The sequence below is a fragment of the Opisthocomus hoazin genome, chromosome W (assembly GCF_030867145.1).
Source record: "Opisthocomus hoazin isolate bOpiHoa1 chromosome W, bOpiHoa1.hap1, whole genome shotgun sequence".
Lineage (NCBI taxonomy): Eukaryota > Metazoa > Chordata > Aves > Opisthocomiformes > Opisthocomidae > Opisthocomus > Opisthocomus hoazin.
The window spans coordinates 26,931,590-26,951,997 of record NC_134453.1 but is presented as its reverse complement, the minus strand read 5'-3'; the positions used below and the strand labels follow the sequence as shown (position 1 = coordinate 26,951,997).

Genomic DNA, 20,408 nt, shown 5'->3' with positions numbered 1-20,408 from the left:
GAACATACGGACCCTGTATAAATCCTGTTTGGACCAGTCTTAGAGATGTAGTAAATCCTAGTAAATATCCATGCTCCATATCGGTGCCATGGAACATCACTTGCATGTACCTTTTTACTGTCTGAGAAGATATCTGTCTACTAAAAATTGTATATATTCTTATTTTAGTTAAATCATTTGCATGTTATTCTACTGCATTTTCGCCTGTTAAACATTGTTTGCTACCTTCCCAAAGCAATTGAATCTTTGTTTTTGTTCTCTTATTAGATTCTGCGTGTACTTGGTGAAAATGCAATTGCTGTTCGAACAAAAGCCATGAAATGTTTGTCTGAGGTTGTTGCTGTAGACCCCAGTATTCTAGCCAGGGTAAAAAAATGAAATATCTATCATGCACATGTGTTCTTCTGTCACGCTTAAAAGAAATCTTTAGTTCTTATTTTGGATCTGTGTTTTATTTGTTCTTTTTAGCTGGATATGCAACGAGGTGTTCATGGACGGTTAATGGATAACTCCACTAGTGTACGAGAAGCAGCTGTGGAGCTGCTTGGCCGATTTGTGCTCTGTCGTCCTCAGCTTGCTGAGCAGTATTATGACATGCTGATCGAAAGAATATTGGTATGGTGATTTATGATAAAATAAGCATCATTGGAAAATTTGTTTTCAACTGAGTTTATATGTTTAATAACATAGAACGATGATCCCAAGAGTAAATTATATCTTATTATTTTAATGGAGAGAATCATGCTTTTAAGAACAACCTTGTAAAATGCATCACTTGTTTCTGGTGAGGCTTTGTTACATCAAAAAGTAAACATATGTAGAAAGTTGTACTGCGTCAGAAGCAGGTTTATATTCCTTTTGATTCATTTATTAAGGCACAAATTATGTGAGATGAGGAATTTTGCCACATCTCTGAAGTCCGAGATATGGGTCGTTGAGGGCAGTCCAGTAGTGTGGGTAATGAAGAAAGATCTATAACACAGTAATCTAAAGTTGCCATTTATAATCCAACAGAAAAAAAGATAAAACTATTTGTTTTTCTGTGCTATGATTTAGTATTTTAAAAGGCTTCTTATTGGCGTTTCTATATAAAAAGTGTTTTTTGTCTGGATGTTCAGATAAAATACAATGTTATTTTTACTGTAAGATAACACTAGCTTTTAGCATCCATGTCAGGTTTTTAGTCAAATACTACTCATTTGCTATATTTATATGATAAAACATGTTTGTGAAGGGTTTTGGAGATGTGCATATGAGCATGCATAAAGCTGTTCATCCTGACATTCAGATTAAACAGGTTTTGAATAAGGTAATATGAAATGAAGCTCTTCATCCTTCTCCTTAGATGAAGCCTAGGAAAATGGAAAAGATTTGCTGCATGTATCTTATCCATAAGCTTTCTCCAAAGGCTTTTAAAGTATTACAGTCCAGATCTGCAAAGGGTCTTGTGTGTTCCAACAAAGTAGCTAAGTATCATCACATCTAGCTTGTAAGCTCTTGAATTAAGAAGTGGAATTATACATTTGCAACATCATGAGCTCTTAATTGGGAGGGTGTAAATGGAGGAGGCGTTTCAGTGTTCTGGGGACTCAGCCAAAACCTTTAGAATTGTTGCAAATAAAGTGGTACAAGTTATGTTGACCTTTTGTATAAATGCACTCCAGAATATTTTAGTTGCCTTTTCTAAATACAGATTGGGTGACCTTCAAATATTAAATCATATAAAACATAAATTAATTGTCTGATTTGTTTTCAAGTGCGTAATGTTTTTCTCCTCACAGGATACTGGTATCAGTGTCAGAAAGAGAGTCATAAAGATACTTAGGGATATCTGCATTGAACAACCAACATTTCCCAAAATTACAGAGATGTGTGTGAAAATGATTCGGAGAGTCAATGATGAAGAAGGCATTAAGGTAGAATCACAGAATGGTAGGGGTTGGAAGGGACCTCTGTGGGTCATCTAGTCCAACCCCCCAAATGAAGCATATCCTTCAGGATTTTAATTATCATAATGTGTTTCTATATTTTGACCAAAAGAAAAAATAAAAAAAGTATTTCATTGCTCCTTTGTAATTTTTATGATTTTTATTCACTTTTAATTTTTGAGAGCAAATAACTTGGCTTTCTACATTGCTGTCTGACTTGGGTTTTTTTCTTTTCTTCTGTTTTCTTCAAGTTCTTGCTAACAATCAAAAGATTTTGAAAAGTTATTGTCTAGAGTTTGGTTTGGTTTTTTTTCTTCTTGTAGGTGTTGTCTCTGGTACTTCTCTTATATGCCAATTTTAATTGTTAGAAAAAAATCTTTTCTGCAAACGAAATAAACTTTAAATCAAAATTAAGTACTTGATGTTAGTATATGCCAGATTTGCAAGTTCTGCATATAAAAATTATAAAATATTCATCTGTGCTAATTTTGCATTAATTCTGAATGTTTAATGAATGTTTAATGAATGAGTTATTCCCCGTAAAATGTTACTTATGTGATCATATTCTACTCTTTGTGCAATGTATATGCAGAAGGGCGTAAAACTAAGATTATGTGTTGAATCATAAACCTGACACTGATGTTTTCTGTTTGATTTGGCAAAAATAATTTAAAAATTGCTGGGTAATTAAGAATACACCTGTAATAATTTTGTATTACACTTTCAGTGGGATTTGAAATCTGCAACTGTAAAGCTGCAGCATATATTTTTACTACTTGAGATACATTAATGCCAAGTGGCTTTCAGAGAAGACTTTTAATCAAGAAATAGATGAACAGCTGGATCCAAGGTGCTGCTAGGAAAGGAGGATGACCTTGTTCTCTCTCCTCCTTTCCATTGCCTTTCTAACAACCTCAGAAAGATGAGGCAGTACCTGTGATATATTTTTTTTATGTCTCCATGGATGAGGAACGCTTATTACAACCATATGCTTTATTAAGTAATTTGTGAATAATTGGTTCACTTTCATTCTATTCCATCTTTTTCTCTATCCAAAAACACTGGAAGGGAACATACTTCCTATGTTTGGGTAGGGAGACTTGGCTTCTCTCTCTTCCCCACCTTGTCACAGCTGTTCTGAAAATGCTAAAGTAATCTACAGTTGCTGCTAATTCTGCTGTAGAAATTGTAATCTTGTGCTTGGTTGTCAGCTTCTCATGGTACTATGTTTTCCTGAGGAATGCAAATTAGTGCAGGAAAGTATGAACTCCATGTTCTGTAGCATGAGTTCCCAGTGAAGCTTGCTTAGAGGCCAGTATATCTGCTGTAATAGTAGATCTGTGTCTGTCTCGGATAACAGTCTCTACAACAGTCTCACTTAGGTTGAATAATTCCTTATGAAATGGCATGTATCATCAGCAAATCTATTGTATGGATGTATTAGAAATAATACCTACATGCCAAGATAATTTTTTTTTTCTGCTAATATTTTTTTTTTTCCTTCAGAAATTAGTAAATGAGACATTCCAGAAGCTCTGGTTTACTCCAACTCCACACCATGACAAAGAAGCAATGACCAGGAAAATACTAAACATCACTGATGTGGTATGTTAAACAAATTTAAATTAAGTTGCATGCAAAATTTGATTATGTTTTTAGTATCGTTGAAATATTGTCTGTAGTCTTTTAGAATACAAAAAATATGCAAGTGATTTAATTATCAGGTGGTTTTCTTTATATGTCTCCTGACATTGAATATATGCTAGAATTATTCATGTGATGGAACAGACTGTAGGAAATTTTAAATGCTCGCTAATCTGATGGCGGTGATAATTATATTCTGGTTGTGTAAAATACTTGTTCAGTTAAAACTCAACAAATTTCTGTTATATTTAACATTTTCCAGGAAATGCTAATAGCAGCACATAGTTAAGCCTAACTAAGTTGTTGCTTAAAAGAAAAATTTCCTCAATTGATAACATTTATTTTAAAGGTTAATAAGCTGTTTTAACAAATACAGGGTCATGTTCTTACCCAGGGTAAGCTAGTATTTGCATAATTTTATCTACTTTTTAGGAGCAGCAAATTAAATAGCATGTTTCAAATAAAATGCTTATACATTTGTAGTGAAAATGTGTTGTGTAAAACCACTGTGCTGAGAAGGTATTTTAATACCAATTATACCAAGATGTAAATATCAAACAAAAGTACTTACTTCACTACTTAAAATTATGGATTTAAACTCTGTCATGCTTTTCAGTATTTTTACTAAATGGTAGTGTAATGTGCATTTTTCCAGACTGAGAAGTCAGTTGATTTGACTTCAATTTAATTCTCAATTCTCCTGCCAATTCTATTTTGGAGCACCTGTGAGCTGTTCCTGACACATGATACCAGTGAAGACTTAGTTTGTTTATATAAAAATATGCATATATATACACACACACACGTTCATTTTTAATATGTCAGGCTTGTATTTGTGCTTTAATCTATACAAAACGTTGTTCTATGAAACCAAAATTTGGTTTATGTTAGCGCCAGCAATCTCCAGTAAAATGTATAGGCCTTGTGTTGTATGGGATACAAATTCTGGGATCACTTAAATGGTGAGAACTATTTTTCAAATGCAGATGACAGTTTTTGATCTCTAAAGATATCATACTGAATGTATACGAAAATGTATCTATGCATGTTTACTGATCTTTTAAGATGACATCTGTACTGAAGTAATTTTTCTTGAGATGCCTTTTTTAACCAGTTTGTTCTCAAAACTACTTTTAGGTTGCAGCTTGTAGAGATACAGGGTATGATTGGTTCGAACAGCTTCTTCAAAATGTAAGTGATGAATTTTGAATGTATGGCACAATCATTGTAAGAGTTTTAACATTTCTTTTGGTACTAAAACACTTTGAAGGGAGGCGACGAGCAATCCTTTACAGTAGACAAATTCAATTCATACCCTTTAAACATCTGACCTTTTTTTAAATCTTCATTGGTGTAATTTTCTTTGTCTCCAACATTAGTTTCTTTCTGTATGATCTATTTTAAAAATACTTCACTTTTTGCTTTAGGGAGGGTTTTTGTTTCTGTTTAATTTTATGGTCTCTTCAGTAATGAGTGACATAACATGAAGTCCACAGCTAAGATACTTAATTCTGAAATGAGGCCTCTAGTGTAATGCAGATTTTTTTTTAAATGGTGGATAAGTGTATTTTCACATCCAATATATTTGTTACACAGTTTGTAGAAGCAGTGAATCTTCAGAGTATAGCTTGCTCTTCTACATTATATTTTACTCTGATTTTTCTAAGAAATTAGCTTGCTTTGTTTATATCTCTTAGCCTGTATTATCTTTCTCCTCTACAACTTGTATGCGCTCGTTAATTTTCAAGCGAAATTAACAAAAGCACGCATGGGGAAATTGGAGGTCTCCAAAGATTTTTACTTTAGCCTGGAGTGCCGTGAAAATAGGTAGCCAAGTAAACCGAAGTGCCTCAAAGTTAGCTTTCATTTCAATGCAAAAATCAGTAGAACTGTTCTCTTCTGTCTTTGTCGCAGTTAATTTTTCTTTATTTCTCTTGCATTTTGGTTTGATTTTTTTTTTTTTACTTAATTTTTTCTTCACCATGTAACTTTTATGGAGAAGTTAAATGCTTTTGTAGTGCAAAATCCTTGTGTATCTGTAGTAATTGTTATAAAACCAGAATGTATCCAATGTAAATGAATGCACCCTTAATACTAAATAATTTTCTGTTTCATCTGCTATAGCTGTTGAAGTCAGAAGAGGATGCCTCATATAAACCTGTGAAGAAAGCCTGTACTCAACTTGTTGACAATTTGGTTGAGCACATTCTTAAATATGAGGAATCCTTATCAGGTAATATTGTTTACAACTCAGTAGCTCCTTTGAATTTTGTATGATATTGTAACAGTGGTTGTTCAAATTACTATCGCAAAAAGTTACTGTTACAGAATTCCTATTATGAAACTGATAATAATGAATTATTGCATTTAAATTCATTATGAACTTTTGAGCACTGTATAATAATAAAACTTCCCTAATTTTCACTAGTTACCCACAATAACAGAACTACTTTTAAAATAAATTGTTCATACTTTTAGATCATTAAAAATAAAACAAATATGGCAAGCTTTATTTGCATTAGTATGTTCTACAGTTGTAGTAGGAATCATTGGCTGGGCCAGTGCTCTGTGTACAGTAAGTAGTTTAAAAACTAGTGATGTCTGAAGCATCTTTGCTTCTTATTTCACATATTTCGTGATCACATACAAATGTTAACGCATTATGTTATCTCTAATAAGAATATTCTGTATTGATCTTGAAAGATATGTTATGAAAGAGATATTCATATAATGTTTTGGCCATATGTTTTTCATTGCTCAAACATTACTTTGTGTATTTTCTATTTTTTTTTCAGATTCTGACAACAAAGGTGTGAATTCTGGTCGCTTGGTTGCTTGCATAACCACTTTGTTCTTATTCAGCAAAATCAGGCCCCAGTTAATGGTCAAACATGCCATGACCATGCAGCCATACCTGACCACTAAATGTAGTGTAAGTAGAGAAAATTAGAAAATCAGTCTTTTTTTTTTTTCTCAGATAATTAAGCATGGAAATTAATGGCTGTCTTGTATGCTTGATGAAATTGAAGGTAGGAAAAGAGAAATAAAAATTGTCTTTCTGTTTCATGAGCATCATATCTTCTGAAGATATTAGGTCCTTTTAATGATTTCTGTAGCTTCTAAGATGCTATTCCTCACCCTCTACCTCCACATTTTATAGCCAAATGAAACTGAAACATGTGTTGCCTCTTTCCCTTGAGGACTAAAACCCAGTTTTTCACCTGTTACGAAATAATTTCTTAAAATTGTTTTGGTTCATAGTCACAGTCTTAAAAGTAGTTAAGATTTAACATATGAATCTTAAGACTAAAGGTATGGTTCCATAAGATAGAGTGATCTAACATATAGCAAATATATCGGAAGGAAAATGTCCTGCTCTGTCCTCTTCAGCACTTCACCTCTCCCCTAGCTCTGGTGGTTTTGTATTCCCCTGCAAGACAGTTTAGCTCACAAAAATGGTAGAGAGCTATAATGCTGAACCCCCCACTCCGATAAAATGGCCCCTCTCTGAAACATTGTGTCACTTTTTGCCATTTTGATTAGCACTGTTGGCTCAGTGAAGGTTGTGATGAACCCCTGATTTGGCAGAAGGAGCAGGCCAGGATCATGCAGCCATGGCTCAAGGAAGAGCTTGGCTGGGTGGGTGGCAGCAATCATTACATTAGGTCAGCTGTCCAAGGAAAGGCAGGCTTGAGAATACTTGTTATTGGCTTAGCTTGTAGGTATAGCCTAGCATTTTACAGGTTCATCCCTGGAGCATTCTCTAGGCACATCTACAACAGACTTTTAGAGCTGCTTCTGATCAAACAGTATAGGAAAGGATTATCTGATTATTTACTTGCTGCAACATCTCTTTAGTGCGTTACATAAGTTTTGTACTTCTACAGGTTGAGATGAATTGTAGAATTACCACTGTCAGCTCAAATATATTAAATAGCTTTATAGTAGCATTTGGGAATTATCCTATCGTGATTAGTGAGCTTGATTTGTCAAAAAAGTAAATTTCTAGCAGGATGTAGATTTAATATATAAATGTTTTCCATAGATTCCTCACAATACACATACAGTCATGATAATGCAAACCAGTAATCATTTTAATTGTAATTTCTGTATTTATGTGCATTATTATCAATTTTGTTTAAGCCACATTCAGCTATAGCACATCTTCATTTGTTGCCGATACCTGTTGCCAGATGTGGTGTGTTCTCTAGTGTGCACGTGTCAGGAGGAGTTCCTAGATTTGTTGTAGGACTCCAAAAAATTATCAGGACCAAAAATTTTGAGGTCTGTCACAGCCTTGATGAGAGGTGAAGTTCTGCTTCTGCAGATTTTTTTTTTTTTTTCCCCCCAGAAGTTCTGTAGAAAACAAGAACTTGCTTTCAAAATAATATGTAATTTAAAAGCAGATGTAAACTATATAAATATTCTTTTAAATCTTTACCAAATATCTTACATAAGATACATAATTGTTTTATACTATTATATAATTGTATTATTAATATGTATTTGTGTGTAATTGTATTATGTGATATTAATACATATGTATGACACAACCAGAAATGTTAAATGCTATAAATACTGTTGTTTCAGACCCAGAACGATTTCATGGTGATCTGCAATGTTGCCAAAATTTTAGAACTTGTAGTGCCACTAATGGAGCACCCAAGTGAGACCTTTCTTGCCACTATTGAGGAAGACCTCATGAAACTCATCATCAAATATGGCATGACGGTAAGCTTTTAATTGCTACTATTCAGTTGATTCCATTTCATATTGTGAAATACATGGTTTTGATTTAAAGAAGGCCTGTCTTCGTTACAAAGATAACTTTGAGCCATGAAAAATCAGTGTTCTTGGTTTACTGGTGTTTGTATGTACTGTTGCTGTATTTTAACATTTATAAGTTTGGGCAGGTTTTCAGAGCAGTCTGGGAGATGGACATTACATCTGTTAAAAACGTTAGTTTTAGTTCTACGTAGTTTTTTCCTACATAACTTCACAAAAATCTCAGTTTTAACTTCTAAATATATAACTCATTTGTTCTTTCTTGATCCTAGGTTGTTCAGCATTGTGTGAGCTGTCTTGGGGCTGTTGTGAACAAGGTCACCCAGAACTATAAATTTGTGTGGGCCTGTTTTAATAGATACTATGGTAAGTAAAATCACAACATGTAATTGTCACTCTTCAGTTTTGGCCAAGTCTTGTCTTAGGGATACTCCATGACTAAATACTGTGATCAAAACTTTTATCTTACTGCAGGTGCACTTTCGAAATTAAAAAGTCAACACCAAGAAGACCCCAACAGTACAATACTTACTGCCAATAAACCAGCACTCCTTAGATCACTTTTCACTGTTGGAGCATTGTGTCGACATTTTGATTTTGATCAGGAAGATTTTAAGGGCAACAGTAAGGTAAAATAACTTATATTTACTCTCCACATCTTATGTATATTGAATGCTCTACTTCAATTTGAAAGCACAATATTCCTAGTCCCTCAAAGCTATGTATTTTTTCATAATGCATACAGTATAGCTTTTTGGTTTGTAAATACATGGTTTTGCAAAGGCCATGCAGTAAGATTGTGTTTCTCCTTTTTGATATTTATGCTTTTTATGAGAGATTAAAAACATCTGTTTCATCCTCAAATAGCTATTATTTTTGTTTTAATTTCCTCAGGTTAACATTAAGGATAAAGTACTTGAACTGCTGATGTATTTTACGAAGCATTCAGATGAAGAAGTACAGACAAAAGCCATTATTGGCCTTGGTAAGAAATATTAATATTTTTTTATTATTCTGCTATAGTAAAAATCCATGCATTTCAGCAGAAATTCATTTATTTACGTAGCGGCAGCAGAGTTTGTTTAAAATCAAAGCTCACTGCATGATTTATTTTGAGAATTGGCTGTAGAAATGTAGTCAAAGGGATACTTTGAAGTTGCATACTTCTGTAGCAGAGAGGATGCTTTTGACAGTGAATGCCATTTTGATGTGCGACCAGGTCTTAAAAAGCATCAGGTTTCCAAAGTAATGGAGATGTTATTTTTTTCCCCACATGCAAGTATGTTGTAACTCCAAATCTTGTTTTTCAGTCCACAAGGTATGGTTAAAGAATAACTAGAGAAAAACGCTGGAAAAACTTTGAGAATTTTAAGTGTAGGGGCAGACACTCCACAGGAGTCAAGGGAGCTTTGGCAGTTTATACCAACTGCGGGATGCTCTGTGAGATTTCTCGAGGCATTGAGATGATGTCGTAGTCTAAATATTACAGTTTGTTTTGGGATTTTGACAGTATTTAAATTTTAAATAGATTCTTTATCTGAAGACATTAGTATGGTATCTCAGTGACTTGCAGTAGTGCGTGAACTGCCATTGAGTGGTTTGTATCATGTTCATCCTCTAGTCAAGGACCAAAACTGTACATGTGAGAGAATCTTGTTTGGGCAGATAGGCCTTGGTTTCAGAAGAGTTCAGTTCATGGTTATGGCTTAGTCTAAAGAAAGTTGTCTCCCGTGCATGTGAGCTTGTGTTGTATGGTTTAACTGTAGACAAGAATTTGCCTCCTTATGCTGCTGTTTAGGTGGCTTTTTAGATATCCTGCTTCCCTTCAGGCTAGGGACGACTCTGAGGATAAGGACTGAGACTGAATCTTGATTTGATATTCTGTGAGGAAACCATTTCAGACAGCTGAGTGGGATTAATGGCTTTAGAGTTGTGTCTGTTGCAGGAGCAATGCTATGGTGTTCTGGACTAACTGGAGGTTTTTCTAGGCATTGTGTCAAGATGCGCAACACTTACTGTAGTCCATTCTAATTTAATTGTCCTCTACAAAATATTGCATGTGGGATAGGGGCTGTCTTCCTAACCATAGACATGATTGCTTTACTTGTGGATGCTGAGAATGTTGCATTCGTCAAAAATGTTTCTAAATTACAGACCGAACTGTGATCGCTTTGGGGGAAGAGTTTTAAAAACCTGACTCAGTCTTCCCTTTGTTACAGACGCTTTTATACATTGCTTTTGCATAATTTTATTTGCTTTCATTTTTTCCCACATTCTTCTTTTATGTTTATATGCTTTCTGTGTGTTCATTCAGAATCTTAGTTTCCTGTGGTCATGAAAAATATACTTAATGTCTGCTTTTCTCACAGTTAAAAAAATGAATCAAGTAGTTAAACACAGTTTAAATTGGGAAGTTATGTTCCCATTACTGTTTTTTTTAATGACACTCTTACAGAGTTTGTCGGCAGCACTTCTAAATATACATACGTGATCTAAAATGATATATACTGTCACTAATTTAGATCAAAGTTTTTATGAAATAAAGACTTCCCTGACTAAGAATAACCAGTTCTTTGTCAAGGGTAAGACTGCAGCTAAAAGCAGTTCTATAGTGTGTATCTTCCAACAGATTGTAGTCTTGGGAATGCTTCAGATAGTTTTCAAGAGAAGACCTTAATAGGTATATGAATAATGACAGTGAGAGGTATAAATTTTATTTTACTGTTTTCACTATGTTTTTTTCTTTTAAGATTTTATTTTTTAAATACTTGCGATATTTATTAATTTTTCCACATTTGCTCTGCCTCCATATGAATAACTCTTCACAGTTTCAGCAGAATGTTTTTCTCCAAATGTATTAGAAAAACAATGGGTAATTTTTAGCAATGTTCCTCCCTTGCTCTTGGGAGATCTCCTAGTCATTCAGATGCAGACCCGTACACTGGACATTCTTCCAGACCTGTGTAACTCTTCTTGGTGCAACTGCACTGGGTCAGCACCCCATCTTTATCTGTCAGAGCCATGTCTAATAGAACTGTCATGTCTAATAGAGTTCCTTATAAGCTTAGAATGGTGTCCATATGAAAAAGCAATACTGCTTGTACTAGAAAAAGCTATGCTGTTGGGAGGAGATAAATTTCATACCTCTATTTCTTCAAAATAAAATAAGACTTAAAAAGCAGAAATAAAATCTCTAGATAATAACATGGACTATTTCCTCTTTTCTTTCACCCTTAGGATTTGCATTTATACAACACCCAAGTTTAATGTTCGAACAGGAAGTGAAGACTCTGTACAACAGCATTCTTTCAGATAAGAACTGTTCAGTAAACTTAAAAATCCAGGTGTTAAAAAACCTCCAGACCTACTTGCAGGAGGAGGATACACGTATGCAGCAGGCAGACAGAGACTGTAAGTGTTGAGTTCTTCTGTGTTAATGAGGCATGCAAAACCTAAATTTCTTGCATATAATTACTATATACATTAACTGAGTCACTTAAGATTGTTATCTAATTAATAATATTGTACACAAAGTATCTTAGAATAATTTTTAAATATTCGTTATGTGCGTAGGTACATTGGGAAGTGTAGCTTATTATTTACTTTCAAGATGTATAAATCCTGAAAGCAATCCAGAATGCATAATTGTTTTAATAATGGTAGTAATACTTTTTATCAAAATCTTCTGTAAGTTTAATTTGCAGATACAAAATAAGAAACTTTAAAAATTAAAACCTTTATTGAGGAACAAGACTTTAAAGTTATGTCTAATTTTTTGAAGTATATTTGCCATCAGGCTGTTCTGTGTTTCATGAGATCATAAATCCATTCTAAGACAGCTGAAATGTGTATGTATTGTAAAGCTTAAACATCAGTACACATCAAGTAATGGCAAAGTAAATGATTATATTGTGGTGAGCGTGCTATTGCTTTTGTGCTTTTCACAGGGAAAAAAGTAGCAAAGCAGGAAGACTTGAAAGAAATGGGTGATATTTCCTCAGGGATGAGTAGTTCCATCATGCAGCTGTATCTCAAACAGATCCTTGAGGCTTTCTTTCATACTCAGTCCAGTGTACGCCACTTTGCTCTAAATGTCATTGCGCTGACATTAAACCAGGGTCTCATCCATCCTGTTCAGGTATTGTAGGCTTTTACGATGGGGGTTTTGTTGTTCAGGTTTTCAGAGGTTTTTATGCTTGCTAGATACATTTCTAGTTTTTACTCTTCCAGCTATGTTAAAGTAATTTCTTATTATAGCAAGGGGCCTTTACAGAAAGCATATTTTGAAATCTGTTTTATGTTGTTTAGCCAGTGAGATTCCAAATGCTGTATTTTCTAGTCTTTAGATCAAGATGTAAAAGCCCAGCCAGTGCCTAAAGAGCACTTACAAATGTACATTGGAGCATATTTCTGTTATAAATTTCAGGTGTATACTAAGCTGTTTTCTTTATTTGATTCTTTATCCTGAAAACTGTGTCGACTTGCCTCCGCTTCAGTCCCCATGTCCTCCAAACACTATGGAATTCCAGAGTCAACGTCAGAACTTCAGTTATCTCTATTATTCTTTGCTTACATAATATTTTTGTAATTATTTGTTTATACTACAGCCACTGTGCATGTTCAGTCATAAGTGGTGTTTTCTTTTTTTTAATGGCATTTTTTTGTAGTGTAAATTGACATTAGAGTTTGAGGGAAATGGAATACTACCTGAAACCTCACACAACTTCTATCATTTATAATGCTGGTCTTTTGTGTATTTTGTACTATTTGCTTACAAAAAGTAGTCAGGTAGTAAGTTGCATAGAGCTTCATATTCTAGTTTCTGTTTTTTCTCACAAAGAGTGAGAAAGAGGAGGTACAATGACTCTGAATAATCATTTCTTTTGTTTTTCAAGTGTGTGCCATACTTAATTGCTATGGGCACAGATCCAGAGCCCTCTATGCGAAACAAAGCTGACCAGCAGTTGGTGGAAATAGACAAAAAATATGCTGGGTTTATTCATGTAAGTAATTCTAATTTATCATTTTACAAAATACTGTTACATTCTCTGATGACTTAACACTTGAATAGGCCTCAGCTACAGAAAAAGAATATAAAGTAACAAATAAACAATAACTATAAGCAGTTGTAAAGAAGATCCCTACTCTTTCCCTTCTTTGGAGATTTCTGTTCTTAGAAATAGAAAGGATATAATAATTTGAAGCATCTCTTCCGGTCTAAAAATTTCTTTCATTTATAATTCACAGTAGTGTTTTCCTCACTGAATAGTACATAAGAGCATTTATTTGATAAGAGGTAAGGACAGTTGTTTCATAATGTTTAGCAATGATTTTCCTGTGTCAGTAGACTAGGGAAGCGAATGCCTTGTAAAAGTAGAGGTCCTTCGTGTATATGTATTGGAACGTTAAGGTATCAAGGCTTTATAAATTGTAATCTAAGCAGAAGGAGCATATGAAGGTGTTAAGAACTGAGGGATCTTGCTGAAAGGAAAATCTGAGGGCTAAGTGAGGACTTGTGGAGTTATGGCATAGTGCCATTAGTTCTGCTTAACATCTGAAATCGAGATGCAGCACCCTCTCCTTATTTCAGAAGGCCCCAGTCTTAATTCAGTGTGTGTACTGCATTGTGGGACTTCTCAAATCTGATTGTATGCCACTGAAATTGGAGCATACCTAATCCAGTAGGTGAAGGCTAGCAGATGAAATTTGCTATGTAGGCAGCTGGGATTTAAGACACTGTAAAGATGAAGAGGCAACTATGCTGAACAGAAGCAGAGGTGGTCTGAGGACAGTTGAATATGCAGCCTAGCTAGAGATTGTTTGTTCTGAAACTAGAGCAGGAGCCTTGAAGTAAGCAAAATCAGCTGGAAATTAAAGAATATATGCAGAAAACCTCATTTTCTGTTTGTCAATTCTATTGTACTAATATGGACTCAGTTGTTGGTTTCACTACAAGTGACATCAAGCATACACATTTGGTAAAATATTCTGTTCATGTATGAAAACATTTCAGTATTCTTGAAAATTGTTTTAATTGGAATACCTAGCTGCAGTGGGTAAACAGATTAGCTGTATATTTCTAACATAGAATTTATGGTGAAAGCAGTTCACAAGACATTTTGATCTCTGCCACAAATTCTGTTTTAATCTGTTTGCCAACTCAAAAGGTAGCAGTGCACCTCAGCACATGTTTGAAAGTTAAACTTCAGATCCACTTAAAAAATCTACTTAAAAGGAAATAAGCTAAAAAAATGAGCTAGCAGTTTCTGTTGACAGGCATTTGTTTAATTTTCCACTTTCAGTTTTACTGCTTGAAAGCAATGGTTTAAATAACAATAAATACTTTTCCATTTCAGATGAAAGCAGTGGCTGGTATGAAGATGTCTTACCAGGTACAACAGGCAATCAATACCTGCCCAAAGGATCCTGTAAGAGGTTTTAGACACGATGAATCATCCAATGCATTATGTTCACACCTATACTCCATGATCCGAGGGAACCGTCAACACAGACGAGCATTTCTAATTTCTTTACTCAACCTCTTTGATGATACTGCAGTAAGCATCACATTTCTTTCACTTAAAAAGAAAATAAAATATAGAATTACAAGCTTAAATTCTCCTTTTACAATGTATTTTTTACATAACTACTGATAACTTTATTTTCCAAAGGTACTTTGTTTTGCTTTGTAATATAAGGTATTTACCTATATGATAGAATGCATTTGTTACTTTTGCATCATTCTGTACCTTTCTGTACTCAGTTTGGATTAATCAGAAATAATGTATCTTCAGGTATGACTAAATTTTGCGTATATACATGTTGTTTAGAGAGGGTTTGGGGGGTATGTAAAATAAAATTTGTGATCATGTTTTTTGCTCTAGACTCTTAGGAACGCAGGATAAGTGTATAAATCTAAGATGTTTGTATGTATGTTTATATATACTTTTTTTTTATCTTCCAGAAAACAGAGGTGAATATGCTCTTGTACATAGCCGACAATCTAGCCTGTTTTCCTTATCAAACACAGGAAGAGCCACTGTTCATAATGCATCATATAGACATTACACTATCAGTTTCTGGTAGCAACCTACTACAGTCATTTAAAGAGGTATGCGCATTTATATTTTAGTATATTTATTATGGTGGCAACATAAGCTTCTCTATGATTTGGTCAATTTTTCAGTGAATACAGTACCATTATTACGATATGGACCAGTAGCGTTACTTTGTAACCAGTAGTTAAAAAATAAACAGCCCTTTCTGTTCTGGACTGCATCTGGTAGACACTAGTTAAAAACTCCTTACATTGCTGCTTATGTTATTAATAAAGAATGACAAATGTTGGGATCTTAATATTAAATCTATATCGTTCCCTAATATTGCTGAATTAGTTGGAATTAATATTAATTGCATGCATCTGGGAAGTACATGAACCCAGAATCATCATGAAATATTGGTTTATTGTGGTCGTTTGTATAATTTTAATAATCAAATCCAGTTTGCTGTTTCTTTTGTTGTCATTAAGCTGATGCAGTTGCATGTGTGTCACCTGGGAGACTTTAAATACATTGTTCATTGCAAGAAAAGTGTGTGCAATATGTCTCTTCTTAAGGTAGCCCCAATAAGAACCCAAATAATGGTATAGTATCTGTTGTTATGGCAATACACAACCCTGTAAGAAAAATGCCTCTGTTTCTTAAGGACTTCAGTGTCTTCATTTCCTGGACAACTTTAACAGTAGAAGGTCCAAACTGTCAGGAAGCAAACCCATTTCTAAAATTTCCGATCGGACTAGTAAGTACAAGTCAGAGTTGATACCTGGAAAGTACAGTGCTTTGAATTCTCACCCTACCAAAGTCGACTTTTAATCTGCTAGAAAGAGACAGTACATTCTTTAGATGGGAGACCAGTGAGTAGCACCAGTACATAGAGGATGAGATCCCACTTGGGACATCTTAAGTTCTGCATTATCAAAAGTCATATTATGTGCAGTAATAGTGCAAGTGTGAAATTCTGTAGCTCTACAAGTAGTAGAACTGATTTTTAGTAATACTGTATATGATGACTTGAGGGTTTCTCTGGTCAGCACTGTAATTAGTGTCATAGAATATTAACACAGACAAGGATTAAAACCAACTTGAACTATTCTGTACCAAAGTACATATGGAAATATATCTAACATGCAAAAATTATATTCAGATTAAACAAAAATGGAATTTTCTTCCTGATTTATTGTATTTGGCCTTCTACTGCATTTTACCGTCTCCGCTAACAAACTTGAGCAGTCTTTTTAAGAATAACGTGCCAATAGAGTACTTATTGCTTCAGTTCCTTCTGTAAGCACATTGCAAAAAAATGTGGACTTTGGATCATTTTTTCAGGGGCCTTGGGTTATAATTCAGCATCTTTTTGCCATAAATAATTTTAATCTTTGAATATCAAGTTATGAATTAATAACATTGTTCAGGGAATTCTTCCTAATTTAATCCAATAATGATTTTGGAAAGATTTTTTTTAAATGTACGTGATTCTACTTACCTTAATTTTGGAATGTGTGTTAACTTCTCTGTCTTGCAGTCTATGGTGAAAGACAAAAAAAAGGAAAGAAAGCCTTCATCAGACGAGGAGACTGAGAGTGACAGTAACAGTGGCAGTGAGAGCGAAAGTGAGGAGGAATCTTCTAAGCCTCGGAGGTTACGGAAACGAATAGACTCTGATTCAGATTCTGATGAAGAAAATGATATAAATGCTGTGATGAAATGTTTACCAGAAAATTCAGCTCCTTTAATTGAATTTGCAAATGTCTCCCAAGGCATATTATTACTTTTGATGCTGAAACAGCATTTAAAGAACCTCTGTGGATTCTCTGATAGGTAAGGATATTTAGATAATAGGCCATCTTGTTATCTAGTGAGTTCTTTGTAAGGATTAAGTTTGGAAGTGTTTGGGGTTTTTTTAAAGTTAATTGTTTAAGCAATAGATTTGTGTAAGAGAAAAAACATAAATTAAACAGGTTGAATGTAATGAAACTTTGGCTTAGAAAAAGCAATGATTTCATTTCTTACCAGGATGTCTGTAAACGACTTATATTGAAGATTTTAAAAGCTTTTCCTTGAAATTGCTTTGGACTTTGCTTAAAAGCTCTTCCGTTTTGTTTTCTTTAAACAGTAAAATTCAGAAATATTCTCCATCTGAATCTGCAAAAGTTTATGATAAAGCGATAAACAGGAAGATAGGAGTTCATTTCCATCCAAAACAAACTCTGGATTTTCTGCAGAGTGATATGGCTAATTCCAAGATCACTGAAGAAGTGAAGAGGAGTATAGTAAAACAGTACTTAGATGTAAGTGAAGTTGCTTTGCAGAAAATCTTAAATCCTTTCAAACTAGGTAACACAGTATAAACTTGAAAGTAGATGCTGATGTATTGGATGAACATTTCAAAATGTTAAGTTCCTGGTAATCTTATGCGATATACTGATAACTCACCATTTCATTTCAGGATGTTTAGCAGGGTTATCTTTCAAAGTCTTCTAATAAATTTAAACACAATAAACATTAATTTCAACCAAAGGATATTCATCTTTACAGAGTATTTTCTAATTTCTGGTGTCCGTCTTGTATACCTCTACATGTAACTGGTTCACTTTATCCCTGACTGTTTCCATCATAGGAACAGAGACTAAATGTAGTGCGCGCATGCACACACACACACCCCCACACCCCCCCCAATATTAACTAGAGAAAACTTGCAATTTTGGAAACACAGGAAGAAAGCTTTTGGATACCTACTAGAAAATTAAAGTAAAATGTTTGTAGAACAAAACACAATCAATTGAAGTTTGAAGTTGTCTGCCTTTTGTTTTACCCTGTTTTTATTTAATGTAGTGTTATATGAATGTCTGTTTCTAAAGTTAGAATGTGGTTTGGGTTTTTTCAATAGTTCAAGCTCCTTATGGAACACTTGGATCCTGATGAAGAGGAAGAAGATGGAGAGGTGTCAGCTAGCACAAATGCTCGGAACAAAGCAATTACCTCACTGCTTGGAGGAGGCAGCCCTAAAAATAATGCAGCTGAGACAGAGGACGATGAAAGTGATGGGGAGGATAGAGGAGGAGGCACTTCAGGGGTGAGGCGGAGGAGGAGTCAACGTATTTCGCAGCGTATTACGTAAAATTATTTTTATGTGCTTATAAATGTCAGTCTATTATATTAAATGTACACCAAGTAATGTAATCCCCGTGAAAGAAAGCATTTTGTAGATAGATTCTCTACTTAACCGTTTATACAACTTTTGTAGAAAGTTTAACAGAAAAGACAATAAAAAAAACAAACTAGAAAATGAGATTTATCCCGTATAAAAATTTATTAATTTTCTTTTGGAATGTACTGTGTGTTATCCTTTTTATTGTTGCCAAGTTTTTATGTAGCTTTATGATTCGTGTGTATATATAATTTTATATATCAATAAGAGATAAAGACACGGGTACAAATTAAGAGTATGTGCTTTTACAAGGATATGTTAACCCCTTGGCGCTGGCGGTCGCGGTGCGTCTCATTGCCGGCAGTGGAATGTGTGCCGGGAAATCCCAACTCCCGGCGTCAAGGGATTAAAAGCAATAAAAGCAATAATTTCACTAAAGTTCTTTTGTGTAACACTTGGTCTTTTTTCCCCCCCAATGTTTTAGTCATTGAGAAGGTCAAAACGAAATTCAGACTCTACAGAGTTGGCAGCACAGATGAATGAAAGTGTTGATGTCATGGATGTCATCGCTATTTGCTGTCCAAAGTACAAAGACCGACCACAAATTGCAAGAGTAGTACAGAAAACCAGCAATGGCTTCAGTGTTCAGTGGATGGCAGGCTCCTACAGTGGCTCCTGGACTGAGGCTAAGCGCCGTGATGGCCGCAAACTGGTGCCTTGGGTAGACACTATTAAAGAGTCAGACATTATTTACAAAAAAATTGCTCTAACGAGTGCTAATAAGCTGACTACTAAAGTTGTTCAGACTTTACGATCGCTGTATGCTGCCAAGGATGGAACTTCCAGCTAATGAATTTGTACATGCAGCCAAATTTACAGGAATTGAAATAACAGAAAAACTTGAAATATCAACTTTCTGGCAAAAAAAAAAAAAAAAAAAAAAAAAAATCAGTAAAATGAAGAGTAAGAATGGAACCTGGGACACAGTAAAAAAGAAGGAAATGTTTGGTAAACATTTATGTGGGAGCTTCCTTCGCTGTTGTGCAGCAGAAACTTCTCAGTTCATTTTTACTCCCACTGTATTATAGTTTAACAAAAAAATGTTTATATCTTGGAAAAAAAAAAACTTTCTGTTTAAAAAAATAAACAAGTGAATGTTGGAAATTAGTCTGTTCATGTTCTTAATAAAGTGTTCTTGGAGTTTAACCTAGCAGCGGATGGCTTTCTTTAGCTTAGCCCAGTTTCCAGGGAAGCATTGTTTTTCCAGGCTGTAAAATGGCAGAATCTCCTGGATATATAATTTATTCTGTTGAAGGAAAAAAAAAAAAAAAAAAGAAAAAAGCATGCAGTATCTATGACCTATCTGCAGGAGTTTTTGTAAATGTAGATTTTGATGTATTAGGTCACCCTGAAATAATACAAGAAAAAAGGGATCCCCAGCAAATCTGGTGGAACAAATACTGCAATAAATTTTTTTACTTCTCTTTGTTATTTGTCTGTTTCCATTTGAATTTCTTATTGTAAAGATACGTTTAAATCCATTTATATTATTTTGCAGTCTTTTATGTAAAATTTACTATATTAGTGGTTTTCAAAACAAGACATAAAATATTGTTTATACAGTTTGTATAGGCTGACTTCTGAATAATTGGTATCTTTTTATTTTTATCCCTTAAAGAGTATAAATGCAAGTTAACTCCAGGGTTTTATTGTATCCTACAATATTTAGTATTAACTATATGATTTAGCACTGTGCCAAACATGTTTTCAGGAGTACATTTTGATATAAAAAGAAACTATAGTTTATTCCTTGTATGCTTCTATTTCTTTCTAATCTGTCCAAAT

General features: G+C 34.2%; 1 protein-coding gene across 3 annotated transcripts in view; it reads left to right on the top strand.

The window, feature by feature from the left end:
- The window catches only part of LOC142365560 (nipped-B-like protein), a 166,269-nt gene extending 146,185 nt beyond the window's left edge, over positions 1–20,084 (top strand). For all 3 annotated transcript variants that reach the window (XM_075446432.1, XM_075446433.1, XM_075446431.1), the window contains 20 exons: positions 268–366; positions 469–615; positions 1,782–1,916; positions 3,435–3,533; positions 4,710–4,763; positions 5,697–5,805; positions 6,368–6,504; positions 8,163–8,303; positions 8,630–8,723; positions 8,832–8,986; positions 9,252–9,342; positions 11,595–11,768; positions 12,305–12,495; positions 13,253–13,360; positions 14,714–14,914; positions 15,322–15,468; positions 16,938–17,233; positions 17,529–17,703; positions 18,303–18,488; positions 19,048–20,084. In XM_075446432.1, the coding sequence (XP_075302547.1) occupies positions 268–366; positions 469–615; positions 1,782–1,916; positions 3,435–3,533; positions 4,710–4,763; positions 5,697–5,805; positions 6,368–6,504; positions 8,163–8,303; positions 8,630–8,723; positions 8,832–8,986; positions 9,252–9,342; positions 11,595–11,768; positions 12,305–12,495; positions 13,253–13,360; positions 14,714–14,914; positions 15,322–15,468; positions 16,938–17,233; positions 17,529–17,703; positions 18,303–18,488; positions 19,048–19,413 (3,105 nt within the window). In that variant the 3' untranslated portion in view covers positions 19,414–20,084. The remainder of the gene's footprint in view (positions 1–267; positions 367–468; positions 616–1,781; positions 1,917–3,434; positions 3,534–4,709; positions 4,764–5,696; positions 5,806–6,367; positions 6,505–8,162; positions 8,304–8,629; positions 8,724–8,831; positions 8,987–9,251; positions 9,343–11,594; positions 11,769–12,304; positions 12,496–13,252; positions 13,361–14,713; positions 14,915–15,321; positions 15,469–16,937; positions 17,234–17,528; positions 17,704–18,302; positions 18,489–19,047) is intronic.
- Positions 20,085–20,408: the final 324 nt, after the last annotated feature.